The sequence below is a fragment of the Abrus precatorius genome, unplaced genomic scaffold (genome assembly GCF_003935025.1).
Source record: "Abrus precatorius isolate BTA unplaced genomic scaffold, Abrus_2018 Scaffold11, whole genome shotgun sequence".
Classification (NCBI taxonomy): domain Eukaryota; kingdom Viridiplantae; phylum Streptophyta; class Magnoliopsida; order Fabales; family Fabaceae; genus Abrus; species Abrus precatorius.
The window spans coordinates 28,015,705-28,033,201 of NW_020874303.1; the positions used below are offsets into that span (position 1 = coordinate 28,015,705).

Below are 17,497 nucleotides of genomic sequence, written 5' to 3' on the forward strand. Positions count from 1 at the left end.
TTAACACAAACTAGTGCTCTCACATTTTGTAAAAATAAATTAAAATAAATTGTCAAGGCTAGTATTCTACGTTATTTCAAATAGTCACTTTGGTCATTCTCATTGCTGTTAATTTTACCGTTTATAGGTGGCTGGCCTCTTTTGCTGTTTCGTACATTGGGACAAACTAGAGATAAACTAGAGATGAATCCTCAAAACTCTATGCCTAGCTAATGCATGCTGCATGCCAATGATCATTTTGAAGGAAGAGTATGCAAAGAGCAAGTGGGCCTCGTACACAACAATGAAAAACGTTTAGCTTTCCAAAGCACTTGGTTATGGATTAATGATTCGTGTATGGACTTTTGAAACGTGTTAGGGTTTGAGTACTTAAATAGAGGGATGGCTTGGGCTGCCATGGGAGAAGGGAGTATAAGCTTGTAAGGGAAAATAAAACACTTTTAACATCATTTAACAAACCTATGCTTATTAATTAAATTTTTAAATAATATTAAAATCATTTAACAAAGACTTTATTATCACAGTTTTGAATTTGAACGAGTTACACAGAATAATAATCATGGTATAATTGCTAATTTTATTATTTGTATCACTAAAAATAAATGTAATAGATTTAGTGATTCAAAAAGTAGCATTTGTTGAGTAAAAAGTGATGAGAAGTCCACTGTGCAAACAGGGTCGCACGCTCTGAGCAGAAATCATAGGTTTGAAGGGTATAAATTGGACTTGAGTCACGTTATATCTTTCCCAGGAAAAATTCGTCCGCAACATAATATATAAAGCAGGCACACTCAAGCTTCCTATGCAGCAAACCTTCTTCCTCCTTGTGGTTATTGGTATTGGTATGCTGCTCAATTGCAAACTAAACTACTTCCTTTAATCCTTTTCTTTCTTTGTCAATTTAGTTTCCCCAATTTTTCATAAACAACATTTTTATATGATATGCTATTAAATCCTTGGTCTTGCTCCCTTTTTTTGGACACTAACTTAGAGAATTGGTTCATTTATTTCTCCTTGTAATTAACTTATAGATGGATAATAGAGTCTCCACCAGCACCATCAATAGTGCGGAGGAAGAGAGTGACTTCTCTGCCACTGTCCTTAGCTACATAAACCAAATGCTCATGGAAGAGGACATGGACGACAAATACAACATCTTTCAAGATTCCTTAGCTCTCCAAGATGCTGAGAGATCATTTTATGAGGTCATTGGCCACAACTACCCTTCTTCTTCTTCTTCTTCTTCATCTTCTTCATCATCATCTTCTTCTTCTTCTTCATCCGTACACCATCATCTTCAAAACTACCCCAGCGTGGAGAGCCCTGACCAAACTCTCTCTAATGATTATAGTACTTTCAGTGCTGGCAGTGGTTACAGCACTACCAGTACCAGCAACACCGCCGAGTCTCAGTGTGGTAACGTTGAGTACAATTACAAGCCCCCAACATTGCCAATTACTTTTCCTATTACTCCTTACTTTGTTTTCCAGTCAAAGTCAACCCCCACCACCAAATATTTCCTTAACAGTTTCTCGGGGAATCCCATGTCGGGATTTCTTGAATCAACACAATCGGAAAGAGGTTTAAAGCAAGGTACCGTGTTCCCTCCAGGAAAAACAACCTTTTTCCCTTTTTCCGGAAAGGCTACGCAGGTTGTAATCAAGACAGAAACAGAAACAGAAACCCATGAAAGAGATTATTGTCTGTCCGTGTCAAAAGGAAGGAAGAATCGGGAGTGGGAAGAACATGAAGCGGAATTGCAAGAAGAGAGAAGAAGGAAGCAACCAGCAACTTACATGGATGACAGTGAGCTATCTGAATTATTTGATAAGGTACTATTAGGCACTGGGCTGGGAAAAGGAACACCTCCTAATATGACCTTTCAGGAAGGTGGTGGAAATGATAAGCAAGTTGTGGATCTGAGGACCCTATTGATGCTTTGTGCTCAAGCTAGTGCTTCTGATAATCTTTCATATGCTAATAAGTTACTAAAGCAGATTAGGCAGCATTCTTCAATAATAGGCGATGGAACTCAGCGGCTTGCACATTACTTTGGAAATGCCCTTGAAGCACGCTTGGCTGGCACAGGTTTGCATGTTTATAGTGTTCTATCCAACAAAATAATCTCAGCCAAAGACCTGATAAAAGCTTACCAAATGTATGCTTCAGTGTGCCCATTTGAAAAGCTAGCAATAATGTTTGCTAACCAATCAATTTGGAATCTAGCCAAGGAGGCTGAAACCCTTCACATTATAGACTTTGGTATTGGCTATGGATTCAAGTGGCCAGCACTTATCAACCGTATATCAAAACGTGCCGGTGGGCCACCCAAGTTGCGCATCACAGGGATAGAGCTGCCACAACCTGGTTTCAGACCAGAGGAGAAGGTGAAGGAGACAGGACATAGGCTTGCAGGTTATTGCAAGCGCTTCAATGTTCCATTTGAGTACAATGCCATTGCAAGGAGATGGGAAACCATCAAAGTTGAGGATCTCAAGATAGAGAAAAACGAATTTGTAGCTGTGAATTGCATGTTTCGGTTTAAGAACCTGTTTGATGAGACAGTTGTGGTGAATAATCCCAGGGATGCTGTTTTGAGTTTGATTAAGAAGGCAAATCCTGATATATTTGTGCATGGTATAGTCAACGGTTGCTATGATGCACCCTTCTTTGTGACACGGTTCCGGGAGGCACTATTTCATTATTCTGCTTTTTTTGACATATTAGACATCAATGTTGCTCGTGAAAATCCCATGAGGTTTATGTTTGAGAAGGAGTTGTTTGGGCGAGAAGTAATGAATATTATAGCTTGTGAAGGTAGTGAGAGGGTTGAGAGGCCTGAGACTTACAAGCAATGGCAGCTTCGGAATATGAGAAGTGGGTTTAAGCAGCTACCTTTGGATCACCAAATCATTGATATATTAAGGGATAGGTTGAGAGGTGATGGTCACAACACTAACTTTATGTCTGATGTGGATGGCAATTGGATGCTACAGGGTTGGAAGGGCCGAATCCTACATGCTTCCTCCTGTTGGATACCAGCATAGGCCTTACACTATGTATAACTTCCACATTACAAAATCTCCTCTTACACACAATTGTTTATCTACTTGAACCAAAAATAGTTAATTTCTTTCAATATGTAGCTTTTTCAGTATCATTACATGTCTAGCAATTCTACAGATATAGTTGAAAGCCCTGAACAATGTCAAAATGAAGTAGAACATTCTCAACATATGTACACCGTAAACAATACCACAAAGAACAAGTAAACATACCCCTATGATTTTGACCACCATGTTCTCAGCAGTGCTGGTTCCTCACATCCAATAGACCAATACCTTATCAGTTTAATAATTTGTTAAGTTTTAAAACCATCACAAAAACAAACGTGGCAGGACAAGGAAATGGATGCTATATAGAGAATGAGTCCTAGTATTTTCACACTATCTTGTACACTCAGTTTCTCATTTCTTTCTGTCTCTCTTCCTTTTCCATCTCATACGACGCATTGACATCATAATTTAAAAATATTATCTCAAAGTATGCAGATGGAAATACTAAAAAGAAATAGGATGCAATGCCAAAATAGTTTGCAGAAAAGATCCATGTTGGTAGGGGAGAGAGGCCCAACTCCATAAAAAAAAAATCCTTTTTGTAGCCTTATATAAATTTAGAATTTTAAATGTGATCAGATCTAAAATATCTAAAACAGTTTAAATTTATACGCAAACTTGAGTTAGCGAGTCAACCAGTATGCTGATTAGCCTTTCAGTATATGTGAGAGGATAAAATTGACTTCCCTCCTTTGAGTCAACCCCCTTTGTGCTGAATCCAAACGTAATTTCGTCATTGCATGTTCTTCTGCTTCCCAATACATACCTCATTAATTAATTTATTGTCAGAGAGTTGCATTCCACAATATGCGTGTGTGACCAATTTAAACGGGTGTGCATAACATGTGTGAGTGTGTGCATGGATGTGTTTTGCCTCTTTTGTCACACCCACGCGAAAATGTCCAGAAAGCATTTGTCTTTGAAAACTCTTGAATTGAATTCAAATAGCTTATTATTAAAAATTAGTACATAGTTGATTTCAAATAAAGACTTGTTCCCCTCAAAGATTTACCTTTTGCGTACGGATTGAGAAAGTTGGAAGGCTTGGGAACTAAGTAACAAACAATTTACTAGTTATATTATTTCGTCTTGATCATGACGTCCAAATAAAATAATTTATCTATAATATGTTAGGGGTGTATATTGCTTTTGGCATGTGTTTATTGATAATTTAATTTAATTTTTTTAGTTAAATAACTTATTATTAATTTGAAGTAAAAATAAAAGGGGTATTTTATATTAAAATTACTTAACTAATAGTGGTGATAAATATTTTTAAGCAGAAACAGATAAGACACACAACAAACACATACATGCTTCCTAAAAAGGCAACTCACAGCAGATTTCTGATTTTTTTTAACTTAAACTGTTTTAAGCACCAGAAATTGAATTTTATGAGTTTTAAATTGCTAAAAATATTTTTAGGAAAAAAAAACTGTTTAGTAATTATATTTATATATTATTTTAATACTTTTTTATCAAATTTTATCAAAATTTAGTAATTATAAAAATGTGATTAAAAAGATACTTATTTTTATCTATTTTAAAAAAATATATATATATTATTTTTTTAAGGCATTAACTCCTCGTGTAAAGTTAGACTTTATTTGATATTAATTTTGAGACAATCATATTCATAAAATATATTAATTTAAATTAAAAATAAATAAATTTTTACTTTATACAATCTCTTCTCATAAGAGATGTTCATCTTAGTTATATACATATATAACACGTGTTCAGATGAACAAAAACAAACTTGAGTTTATTATCTAAGAATGTTGACTTTGATAATTTAAATCTTTATGTATATGTTGTTTTACTGTTTATTTTGCGTACGTTTCAAAAGCCAGTTTTCACTCGTAAAAAAAATCCTTTATCCAGAACATTTAAAACAGTTAATTATATTATAATTTTTATTTTCCCAATTAAATATCTCGTCCACACCGTAAGGATTAAAATAAGTTACCAAAATACAAATTGGATTAAATATTACTCAGTTATTTTTACAAAAAAAAAAAATACTAAATACCTTTTAAATCTTACCTAAGGATGAAAGGTACTTACACTCTTACAGCCTTATTTTTTAGATGTGAAGTACCAACACTCTTTCGATCATATTAAAATAAATTAACAAGCTAATTAAAATAATTAATTAATAAAAAAAGATAATTATTTAAGCAAGTAGAAAGATAATTTAGTATTCACTTATCAAGTCTATTAGTTCAATATTATGCTTATAAAAAAAATAAAAAAGACATGTATAAGGATTAACTTGAGAATATTTAATAGTATTTATTATTCTATATCGAACAGTAACTTTATTATCAGAGTGTATTTGCAAGTACCTTCTCCTTTATACACAATAAGAATCTTCAATATTCTACAAGGACGTTATAGCAAAACACAAAGATAGAAATTATAGAAAAATGAATATATCCTTTGCAGAAACATAAACCATGATATGGATGAATCGAGAATAAAATGTAATTAAAATATTAATAAAAAATTAACTATTAAAATGTGATTTACATATATAATAAATAATAAATTTATTATTTTTAACTATTAATTTTTTATGTAATAAGATAATTGTATCTTAATTTTTAAAATAATTTTACTTTATTTTTCTAATGGTTTTCTTAATAATTTATCCATTGTTTTATAAAATAAGTATTGAATAAGACATTGTATATATTTATCATTTTAAAATATACAAGATATTTATTAATTTCTTCATTTAAACATTAATGAAGAAGTTTTATAAGCATAAAAGATTTCTTAAATAATAGACAGCTTCACTGTAAAAAAGTCAGATCCAACATCACAAATTACATGATAGCATCTCTATTGATTTTATTCAATAGTGGTTGGTGAAGAGCTTCATTCATTTCTAACTTTCTTGTGCATAAGTTGCCAATAAGTATGTTCAGCTTGTTAGGAACCAGTAGCTTCCAAATAGGATACCCATACGATGTTGAGATTCATTTCAGAGCTCAAGTTTTGTGAAATATTGAAATTGACACAGACATAAGACACTTTATGTGACCTGATTAGGTTGGAAAGTTCTCATCCTTACGATGATACCACGTCTGCTAGATAGTATGAGGAATGTTTTACTTTATTTAAATAAAAAAATTGCGAGTGTGAAAAAATTCAGAATGTTTTACTTTATTTAAATATTTATTTTATTCATATATTTTTTTATAGTTTTATATTTCTCTAACCAATTATTGAATATGTATTCCAATTCTATTATTGTTCAATGATCATAAAATACTAATAATTTTTTAAAATTAATTACTGCCATTGATCTTGCAAGATAATACATGAGATAAAACTCTGAATGTCAATATATTTATTAATTTAATAACTAAGTAAAAATATACGGTTAAGATGATTGTGTAAATTATTAAATCAGTTTTTCTCCTACAACTAACTAACATAGACAGCAATAGAATAAACTTACAACATTAAAAAAGAAATTAGAAACAAAGTTTATATCTTAAGTTTATCATCATGTCTTAATTATGGGCTTAGTGATGATATAATGATGAAAAATAAGTTCGAAAGTTAAATTCCTTTCTTCCAGATATTCTAAAACCTAAACAACGTGCCAAGACACTTTAAGAAAACAGAGAACGTAAAAGAAAAAGAATGCATATTCAGAAGCATGAGTGTGTAAAACATGTGCATGGGTGTGTAGTACTAAGATGGACGTGTAACTTTTATTTTATGAATTAGGTTTTGAATTTTTGCAGTATTACTCCTTTAACCTAAATTTTGGACCTTTTTCAATTTTTTTTTCTAACTTTAAATTCTTTAAATCACAAAGTTCTTGATTTTCCATCCTTACGGGAAAATAAAAGAAAATATAAAATATATACTCGTAAATGAACATAAAATCCATTTTATTTTTCTCAAGTAAATTAAAAATGACGGTTTATTAATATATTAAATAAAATAAAATATTATTATAAATTTTCCATTTTTTTAAAATACCACAAAAATAATTAAGTAAAATAAACACGGAATATGGAAAAGCAAATATGAAATTTATATAATTTTTTTTTTTATACGTATACACTTAGAAAACATTTGATAGGTGAATTCTTTTATTTTTCTTAAAAATTTTAAGTTGAGAAGAATGCTATCTAAATAAAATTCATTTCACTGAATTAGCTTATTTTAAAAACAAATCTTACAAAAATCATTTCAAACCTTTGATACAATAAATTAATACCATCTCAATAGTTTTACAGTAAATTACCTCTGGTTAAAGTTGATTCTATGATTTGAGTTTTGCCCTATTTAACTCGACTAGAACCCTTTGATACAATAGTTCATGCTTGTTTGAACATAAATAGAGTTTATTTTAAATTATAGGATTTGAGATGTAATCTCATCTCATAAATGAAACATCTTATTTAAAATATAATTATTATTTTAATACCACAATATAATATGTTTAAAATTCATAAACAAAAATTATTTTAGTTAAAACTATTGGTAGTGTATATGTAACAAAAAAGTTAAACATATTCGAAATGAATTCGTCAACAATTTCAGATCAATTCCACAAACTAAACAGTTGATCCAATTTCTTGAATAAAATACTTTCACTTAGCAAAGATGGATTTGGCTTCGGAGCAAGTCTCGTTGATTAAAAAGTAACACAACATATGATATTATTTCAGTAGATCATATTAATTAAAATTTTTTTTTTTAAATATCGTATATTAACGCAATATTTAATAAAAATTAAATATATATTAGCAAACAATTAAAATTTTGATGTTTGTAATATTTATTCTTGACATCCTCATTAACTTCGGCGAAGATTCGCGTATCACAGATGACAAATGATTAAAAAGTTGTAGTCAGAGGAGAGGAGGTCCTGTGTCTATATAATATAACACCAACAACTTGACCAGTAACTACTACTCGTGCCACCTTTAATCCCTTATCCTTCCTTTGATGAAACCCACTTTCTTTCTGAGCTTCCACCCAACACATAGCTTTGCAACTCCTATAATTCATGCTCAGTCATAATCATAGTCATGTCCTACTAGTTTGGTTTGGTTCTGTTCGGTTCCAATCTGTTTCAGGTGTTTTTTTTGTTTTGTTTTATGATGTCGTCTTTTTCATGGTCATAGACTCATAGTTTCCTTTTTGTGTTAGTGTTTTTTTTTTTCTCTGTACTTGTTGTGTTTCAAAATCTCTGCTGCTGCGACCCTTTTGTGATCCTGCTATGGATTCAAACTTTGTTGGAAGTAGCTACAACTTTGATGATGAAGGGAATTTAGTGCTAGTTTCTGATTCAAACGATTGGGATTTTCATGTCTCTGATCCTACTTTTTATCCATCCGATGCGGGCCCACTTGGTTTTCCTCCGAATACAGGCTTCAACTCAGAGCCACTTGTTGCATCCTCGGATGTTGCCATGGCCACGGTAGCGGATCCATCCCTTGAAGACGCTGACTTTTCAGAAACATTCAAGTTCATAAGCCAAGTTCTCATGGAAGAGAGCTTTGAACAGAGGCCATGCATGTGTTATGACCCTCTGAGTCTGCAACACACTGAGAAATCCTTCTATGATGCTTTGGAACCAAAACTACCTCTTTCCCCTAATCAGCACCCTTTAGAGAGCCCTGATGGGAATGGTTCAAATTCCACCACTGATTCTGGGAGCAGCGCCAATTCTCATGAGTTGAAACCTCATTCACCCGATTCACCTGTTTCTGGTGGTGATTATGCTTTCCATTCCCTTTCCCACACGCCCTCTTTGCAAGTTCCTCAGCATGGTTTGACTAATATTAGTGACGGACTATTAGATTTGGATTCTTCTGCAACCAAGCTCTTGGCTGAAAATATATTTAGTGATGCAGACTCTATGTTGCAGTTTAGAAGAGGGCTAGAGGAAGCTAGCAAGTTTCTTCCACAAAGGCCTCAGCTTTTCACTGGGTTGGAGAGCACCAAGACCAAGGTGTCTGCAGAGGCAGCAGAGAAGAGGGAGAGATCATATGGGTTGAAGGGTAGGAAGAATCATGAGCGGCAAGATAGCAATGATGAAGAGGAAGGAAGAAGCAACAAGCAGTATGCGGTTTGTGTTGAGGAGGAGAGTGAGATATCTGAAATATTTGACAGGGTTTTGCTTAGTGTTGAAAACGTGCCACTGTGTGCTGAAAAGAAGGATGGACCGGTGGTGGATAGTAACATTAACGCACAACTAAGTGAACAACCACATTTGTTTGAGGGAGGGAAGATTCGTTCCAAGAAACAAGGAAGGAAGAAGGAAGTGGATTTGAGGACCCTTTTGGTTCTATGTGCACAAGCTGTGTCTGCCAGTGACAACAGGACTGCTAATGAACTGCTGAAGCAGATTGGGGAGCATTCTTCTAGATCAGGTGATGCATCTCAGAGGCTGGCTCATTATTTTGCAGAAGCTCTAAAGACACGCTTGGTTGGTGCTGCTGGGACTGGAACCCAAATATTTTATATGAGCCACAAGAATTTCACTGCTACTCATTTCTTGAAGGCTTACCAAGTATTTATATCAGCTTGCCCTTTCAAGAAATTTGCACATTTCTTTGCAAATAAGATGATTATGAAAATGGCTGAAAAGGCGGAAACACTTCATATTATTGATTTTGGTATCCTTTATGGTTTCCAGTGGCCAATTCTTATCAAGTTTTTGTCAAATAGAAGTGGAGGGCCTCCCAAGCTGCGCGTCACAGGAATAGAGTATCCCCAAGCTGGCTTTCGTCCAGCAGAAAGAATTGAGGAAACCGGTCGCCGTCTAGACAAGTATTGCAAGCGTTTCAATGTTCCCTTCGAGTACAAGGCCATAGCATCGCGAAACTGGGAAACCATTCAAATTGAAGAGCTTAAAATTGAGCGGAATGAGGTGCTTGCTGTGAACTGTCTGGTAAGGTTTAAGAATTTGCTTGATGAGACAATTGAAGTGAACAGTCCTAGAAATGCTGTTCTGAATTTAATCAGGAAGATGAAACCAGATATTTTTGTTCATTCCTTAGTGAATGGATCATATAACGCCCCTTTCTTCGTCACACGCTTCAGGGAGGCACTGTTCCATTATTCTGCAATTTATGATATGTTTGATACTCTCATTTCCCGTGACAATCAATGGAGGTTGATGCTTGAGAGTGAATTTTTGGGTCGGGAGATTATGAATGTTGTAGCATGTGAATCTTTTGAGAGGGTCGAGAGGCCTGAAACATACAAACAATGGCAGGTTAGGAATACTAGGGCTGGTTTTAGGCAGCTCCCACTCGATAAGGAACTAATGGCCAAATTTAGGAATAAGTTAAGAGAGTGGTACCACCGGGATTTTGTCTTTGATGAAGATAACCACTGGATGCTTCAAGGTTGGAAGGGTCGCATTTTGTATGCTTCAACTTGCTGGGTGCCGGCATAGTGATATGTCGCTCAACTCTTGTTTCAGAACTCATACTGATAAAGGTATTCTAAGAACTACTTGTAGGTTTCTAATCATCACTTTTATAGTTCATCCTGGTTTAGTTTTGAGCTATAATCTTAGTAGTGTTTGGATGTTGCTACTTGCTAGAGTTAGTACAGCATATATGATGTAACAATGAAATTCTAATTGTGTTCTTTTGATGGTTTCAGGTAACCTTGAGCTATTTTTAACTGTGATTAATATTCTTCCCAGCTTTGCACCTAGTGACACTGCATAATGGTGGCTGAATTTCCTCCCAGATTAGCACCAAATCCTACAATGATAAGAAGGAGGGAATGTTAGAGTAGGAATGCCTTTTGGCTTTTAGCATGTATGCCAGAACATTAACAGTCAAAATGTTCTTTAGGATGTTTTACCTTTTTCTCTCCGATTGACATGTATTATAGGCACTTCAAATCTTTAAAAAAAATATTTTGGTAAAAAGTTGTACATCTCGTGTCATGAGATCAATTAGCTGCTGATCTGATTAATTTGAAATGGATGACTGTGCATTTAGTTTTACCGTGACAACTTTGCTTCTTGTTTGTGTCCCTGAAATTTCATTTTAATTCAGCGCCAATGAAGTTCTCTCAGTTTCCACTAGAAGGGTCTCAACGGAAAAATAGCTTCTAATTTGCTCATTCTATTATTATATAAACATTATTGAATGCTGCTTTAACTTTGCTTGGATGCCGTTTGGTTGACTAATCTCAGGTATTTTTCAATTAAGAGAAGAGAAATAATGTGATTGAGTATTGACCTTTGAAGCAGGTGCCATTCAATGCTTATTTCCTTCACAAATGAAATTTTCAATTTCAACTTGCCATGTATGACAATGTCTTTTTCAACTACCAGTGCTGAACAGATATAACGTATGTCATTTGCTTGGTCTGGACCATGAAGCTTTGCTAAGAAGTATATGATCAGTGACGGTCTGGACCCGAAAGTTTTTTCTACTTTGCCTTTTAGTCTGTTGATCATGTTGTGAATCTTTCACCCATCAAGTGCCCTCTCTTCTTGACACTACACTAGTAGTAGCATTCCTCCCTCTTACCTTTGTAGACCCTGCATGCACACCACACAAATTCTTCCCTTTCTTTATAGTGACCAAATAGTATTGATTATGTAAGGGTTCTAAAGTGTTTCTCTTATAGGTTGCTTCTCACCAATTTTGTGTTTGTAAAATCTCTTTAATTGCAATCAAGAATGTAGTTCTTTGCTTGTTAACTTTTGGTGCTCTAAATGGATTTACACTGGAATTGGAAATATTTTCCGCCTAGAGAAAATTTTAAGGCTCATTTGATTTGAAGTCAGGTAAATTTTAAGTTTAAATTATCGAACGGAATTGAGGCGTGTCTAAATAATTCAGTCATAAATTTATATTAAAATGTGAGAACTAATTTTTCAACACTAAAACAAACAAGGACTTAGGTTTCTTTTTTTTTATCACAATAAATCTCTGTTTTCGTAGATAAAAAAACAGAGCCTAACTCAATAATTTTATGGCTGAAAGTGGAATATATATATATATATATATATATATATTTCATTCTCTTGCTTTCATTTTAGCAAGTCGTTTTTTTTCCTACTTTGCAACCATTGAATATTCGACATAGAATTGATTTCTGTTTGGTGTGAAGGATGTTTCGTTCAAAGGGTTCAGGTGTGGAATCGGACAATTTATTAAATCAATTTTGTTTGCAGAGCTTCAATTCATTTTGTTCTCCCTACTTGGGCTAAGATTATTAAATAGAATAATATATGTTGTTTACTTTCAATTTCAATGTGATTTAATTTGAAAAGTTTGTACATGAGACTCTTGTTTGCTTTCATTTTCTAGGAATTTAGAATGGCATATGTATTTGTTTCACTTCCCCCCTGGCTTTTCCTCCGTTGGTGAAGTGTTCATTCATCTTTTTATATATTTTTGGTACATGATGTTGTGCCTATTTAACATGTGCATTGGACAGGAGTGCAATTGGGTGTTTCATAAAGATCACAAAAAATATAGGTGGGTCAATCTGACCGTGGACCCATATTCGTAATTTCGTACATCTCCCATTTGTTGTTACTCCATTGTATTCTATGGTTTATACAGATTCTGGTTATTAAAAAAGGAAAAAAGAAAATTTTCTATTTTGACCAATGCTTCAATGATTTACACAGTTACTGTGGCAAAGGGTAAATGTCCTATGGTACTTCTATCCAAGGGCATGTCTAATAGAGGGTGTTTAATCACCTTTTTAAAATAAATACCTATTGTTTGTTAAGAATTTGTATTAGAGACTACCTAATCTGGAGAGCTTAATAGATATAATTGCTTAATTAAGCAATTGCTGCTTAATTATAAATGTTAATAATGTGCTGTTGTAGAAACGGCATCTCAGTGAGTAGGTTCTATGAAATGGTTTATTTCTCTCTCATCCTTTTCGTTAATGTTTTTATGAAAATTGAGAGAATTAGTTTTGATTATTGATTCTAGAGGATCATTAAGTTATGAGTTAGAAAAATGAAATTGACATTGAAATCTACAATTTTCTTTTGTATTTTTTCAAAATTAGTTTTACTAAATAACTAGAAATATGTTTTATAGTGTGTCTGTACAAAATCATGGTCCTTACACCCTTGCTAAAGGTTAATGCATATTGGTTGAATATGTATATAGGTTTGCTTTTTGGTCGCTTGTGTAGGATTGGTTCCGATTCTTTATTGAACGTCGCTTTCCTCCGTCCCATGATTGATATTTTCCACTATGTAGTTCTTAGTGCGGGAAGACACAATTTGTTCTCATGGGGGCATGCACCTGTTTACTCCTTTCCTCTGTTTGAAACTTTTATAAAGAACCCTTCTACTTTGAGGGTAAAGAATTAAGCATTGGTTAATTTATGAATTATTAATCTGATTGCAGTTTGGTGCAAGCCAAATTGGAAATCATACAAGGGCACATTCTGGGTATCCATGTCCAACTATAGTTGGTTTCCCTGCAGCAGCCGCGCCATCTCCTGCATGATCTAACATGATTTAAGGTATTCTTTGTTTATATTTCTTTTGGTAAAGAAAAAATGTTTTGGGCAGATGCTGTCTCATTCCACTAAAGGACCACTAGTGACAACCCAACTTAATACTGAAGCCATCTTGTCTAGGTTCTTAGATCCTGATAAAATTAAATAAACAAAGTATATATGATTATATCTTTTGTTTTGAATCATTACACAACCTTAGCTATATTATTTCCCAATGCATTTCACTTATTTATACTTTTAAGCTGTATTTTATGAATAATTATTTTTCATCTAACAATTATCTGTGTTTGAACAAAATTCTAGCTATTTTTCTTTAGCAGGGGAAAAAATTAAAATAAAAGACCAGTGGTAAGGTGTTGGTTTAGACGTTTAATGATTCGGTGGATGTTTTCTTGTTCAAGAAGACTACAGCTTTGAGGAAGGGTCAAGGTAAAATTAACATGTGAATTTATGGTGCACCAATTATGAATTTGGCATCAAATAGAAAAGGAGAGACAAAACAAAGTAAAAGTCAACACAAAAACTTGTACTAGGGGGTATGTATCTGGTTTTATCTTACACTCTATCAAAACATAGAAGGACATGGTTGAAAATTCAAATGGAAGTTATATCTAAAATGAGCCATTATGTTATTATGCATTGAAAAATAAAAAGGTTGTCTTTGATTTTTCCTTCTTTTCTGTGATAAGTAGTTGGTGTCAAACAATGCTTTTTACTTTTGCCCAAGATATTGATGACAAATCGTTTACTCCATCATGGTGCGGAATCATGGGACGCGAGAAAACATTAAATTCGAGTGCATTCACATTGGACTCTGCTACTCCATATAGGAATATGATGTATTGAATAATTTGAGGATCAAGAATTCACTTGCATTTGCCACCTGTGTACTTTTGACTACTTCATATTCGTAGGCGTATTTTTATTAATGTATTTGCACTTCATAGGTTGGAGACTATAGAACACACAACATTATCTCCCGTGTGTGTGACAGTGACTATTACTAGCCCATGCTCGATCATCAATTATTTTGATTAGTATTATTAAAATATATCAAAAGAGGGCTTGGCGGCTATGACCCTCCTTCCTAGAACCTTCCCTACTACAAAAATGGATCATTTATAAATTCTATATAAGAAAAATATGACCTCAAATCATCGATAGGTGCCAGTTACACTTTAGTTGGATTCTCTGAGTTTACGAGGTATTCCGCAACAAAATTTGTGCTTTTCACTTTGTTCATTTGTTCCTGTTCTTGTTCTCTCTTTGGTTGGTATTCTTAGTTTCTCATAAACAATCTGCAGATACATCTTTTATAAAAATCTAATTTCTTGATAGACTTCAAGATGCTTTCTACCAACTCCCTTGTGCAGAATTTTCATGGTCCTATCTCGGTATTTCCAAATCAGAACCAAGCAATGAATGGTTTTGAGTTGGATGATTCATCTTCTCCTTCTTCTGGCACAAGCTCAAGCGGAGAATCCACTGAGGTAACCAAGTATTCCAATCCCATCCTCAGATACATAAGCGACATCCTCATGGATGAGGAAGATGACTTGGAGCGCAAACCCTGCATGTTGCAGGAATGTTTGAGACTCCAAGCTGAAGAAAAATCCTTTTATGATGTCCTTGGCCATAGTTACCCTTCATCACTCCATCAAATCACTTCTTGTTTCCATGATGAAAGCATAGGAATCACAGACCCTGATGAAAACTTTGGTCCCACTGCTAGTTTTGAGAGCAATGGCAGCTGCACCACTGATAACTCTTATGAGTCTGACTTGGTCAATTCTGTGGGTGAATTTGACTCTTCTTTCCTACAACTTCAAACCCCTTTAGTTGATTCCCCAGAAAGAACTTACCATGTAGTTCCTGATCCATTTAGTGAGTTTAAAAAAGCTGGCTTTTTTCATAATGGAACCTGGAATATCAGGCAGTCTCAGACAAAGCCACTTGTGGTGGTAGAGGGTTCTTCATCTTCAGCATCCCGAGAAAAAAGAAGCTATCGAATGGATGACACTTCTGATGAACAAGAGGGTAGAGGCAGCAAGGTTTCAGCTGTCTTTTCTGACAATTCAGAACCACTAGAGATCTTAGATGAGGTGCTGCTATGTCAGACTGGAAGAAGTCAAACCCCCCTTTGTGCTATTGAGGCATCACAAACTGTTGATTCAGTAGGAGGATCCAATGGAAAATCAACACGTTCACGTTCAAAGAAAGGGTCCACCAACACAGGTGGAACAGCTGTAGATTTGTGGACACTTCTAACCCAATGTGCACAGGCTGTGGCAAGTTATGACCAAAGGAATGCAAATGACTTACTCAAGCAAATTAGGCAACACTCTTCACGTTTTGGAGATGGACTTCAGCGTTTGGCTCATTACTTCGCCATTGGCCTTGAGACAAGATTGGCTGCTGGGACACCATCATATATGCCTTTAGAAGTGGCAACTGCTGCTGATATGTTGAAAGCTTACAAACTATTTGTTACATCCTCTCCTTTGCAGAGAATGTCAAATTTATTGACAACCAAGACAATCATTAGTCTTGTGAAGAATGAGAGCAGTGTTCATATTATTGACTTTGGCATTTGCTATGGTTTTCAGTGGCCCTGCCTTATCAAGAAACTGTCAGAAAGACCTGGTGGTCCTCCAAGGCTTCACATAACCGGAATTGATCTTCCTCAGCCAGGATTTCGGCCTGCAGAAAGGGTTGAGGAAACCGGGCGGCGTTTGGAGAACTACTGCAAGAAGTTCAAGGTCCCATTTAAGTACAATTGCATTGCACAAAAATGGGAAACTATAAGACTTGAGGATATCAAGATTGACAGGAATGAAATAACTGTTGTTAACTGTTTGTACCGGCTGAGGAACCTGCCTGATGAAACTGTGACAGTGAACTGCCCAAGAGATGCTGTGTTGAAGTTGATCAGGAAGATTAATCCGAACATCTTCATCCATGGTGTAGTCAATGGCACTTATAGTGCACCCTTTTTCTTGACTCGGTTCAGAGAGGCACTCTACCACTTCTCATCACTGTTTGACATGTTTGATGCTAATGTGCAACGAGAAGACCCACAAAGGGAGATGCTTGAGAAAGGGTTGTTTGGAAGGGATGCCATCAATGTTATAGCGTGTGAAGGAGCAGAGAGGGTTGAAAGGCCTGAGACCTATAAGCAGTGGCAGGTTAGGAACCTGAGAGCTGGGTTCAAGCAAGTCAGGTTGGATCCTGAATTGGTGAATGAAGCCAAAACAATGGTGAAGAGGGAATACCACAAAGATTTTGTGGTGGCTGAGGATGGCAAGTGGGTTTTGCAGGGGTGGAAAGGGCGTATTCTCAATGCTTTTTCTGCTTGGGTTCCTGCTTAAGCACTGTCCAGAAGGTGTCTTGTAACTAGTAATCCACTCTTAGGTCCTGAGAAAAAGTGCAATAAACTAATGCTTTTCTACTTCTCATTAGCCATATGTGTTTGCATTTTACATATTGATGTTCAATTCACTTCCTTCCTAGCTCGTATGACACAAATTCCCCTTTTTAGGTGATGCACAAATTTTCTACTGATCCTCAGAAAAGACAGAAGTACAATAAGAAAAAGGACATCACAATTGAAACCAAATCTAGTTAAAATTATACGACTAAATCGAAAAAGAAGAAAAAAAACAAAAAGCAAATTTCGTATAAGATAAGCATATCTTCATGTATGTGCCACGTTTTGCCCTATGGTCTTCTGTAAGAAGTCAGCGCTTACAATATGCACCTCACTTCAGCATTATAAATTGTATTGCCTTTTTTTTTTAGGTTTATTTGTTGTAAATAATCTGAGCTTTCCCAATTAACTTGCCAATAATGACTCGAATCATTTCAAAAGGCCTTCAATA

At 34.8% G+C, this 17,497-nt stretch overlaps 2 protein-coding genes across 2 annotated transcripts; both read left to right on the forward strand.

Annotated features, from left to right (window-relative positions):
• The first annotated feature begins 796 nt into the window (after positions 1–796).
• On the forward strand, positions 797–1,690 carry LOC113855969 (scarecrow-like protein 33). The gene is made up of 3 exons (XM_027487598.1): positions 797–836; positions 1,032–1,593; positions 1,653–1,690. Exons 2-3 carry the CDS (start codon positions 1,032–1,034, stop codon positions 1,688–1,690), a joined length of 600 nt encoding a protein of 199 aa, XP_027343399.1. The 5' UTR covers positions 797–836.
• On the forward strand, positions 1,689–17,157 carry LOC113855970. Its single transcript, XM_027487599.1, has 8 exons — positions 1,689–3,041; positions 3,147–3,268; positions 8,298–9,654; positions 9,691–10,553; positions 12,763–12,777; positions 13,287–13,455; positions 13,505–13,600; positions 14,939–17,157. The coding sequence occupies exons 1-8, from the start codon at positions 1,797–1,799 to the stop codon at positions 16,985–16,987; spliced, it is 5,916 nt and encodes a 1,971-aa protein (XP_027343400.1). The 5' UTR covers positions 1,689–1,796; the 3' UTR covers positions 16,988–17,157.
• The last annotated feature ends 340 nt before the right edge of the window (positions 17,158–17,497 follow it).

What these genes read in the sequence shown, in the direction of transcription:
- LOC113855970 (XM_027487599.1), top strand. Translation starts at nt 1,797, where the DNA reads ATGGATGACAGTGAGCTATCTGAATTATTTGATAAGGTACTATTAGGC. An exon ending in CTTCCTCCTGTTGGATACCA is followed by an intron (nt 3,042 to 3,146) that starts GCATAGGCCTTA and finishes TTCAATATGTAG; the next exon opens with CTTTTTCAGTATCATTACAT. An exon ending in AGAACCCTTCTACTTTGAGG is followed by an intron (nt 13,456 to 13,504) that starts GTAAAGAATTAA and finishes ATCTGATTGCAG; the next exon opens with TTTGGTGCAAGCCAAATTGG.
- LOC113855969 (XM_027487598.1), top strand. Translation starts at nt 1,032, where the DNA reads ATGGATAATAGAGTCTCCACCAGCACCATCAATAGTGCGGAGGAAGAG. An exon ending in GGAAAGAGGTTTAAAGCAAG is followed by an intron (nt 1,594 to 1,652) that starts GTACCGTGTTCC and finishes AAGGCTACGCAG; the next exon opens with GTTGTAATCAAGACAGAAAC.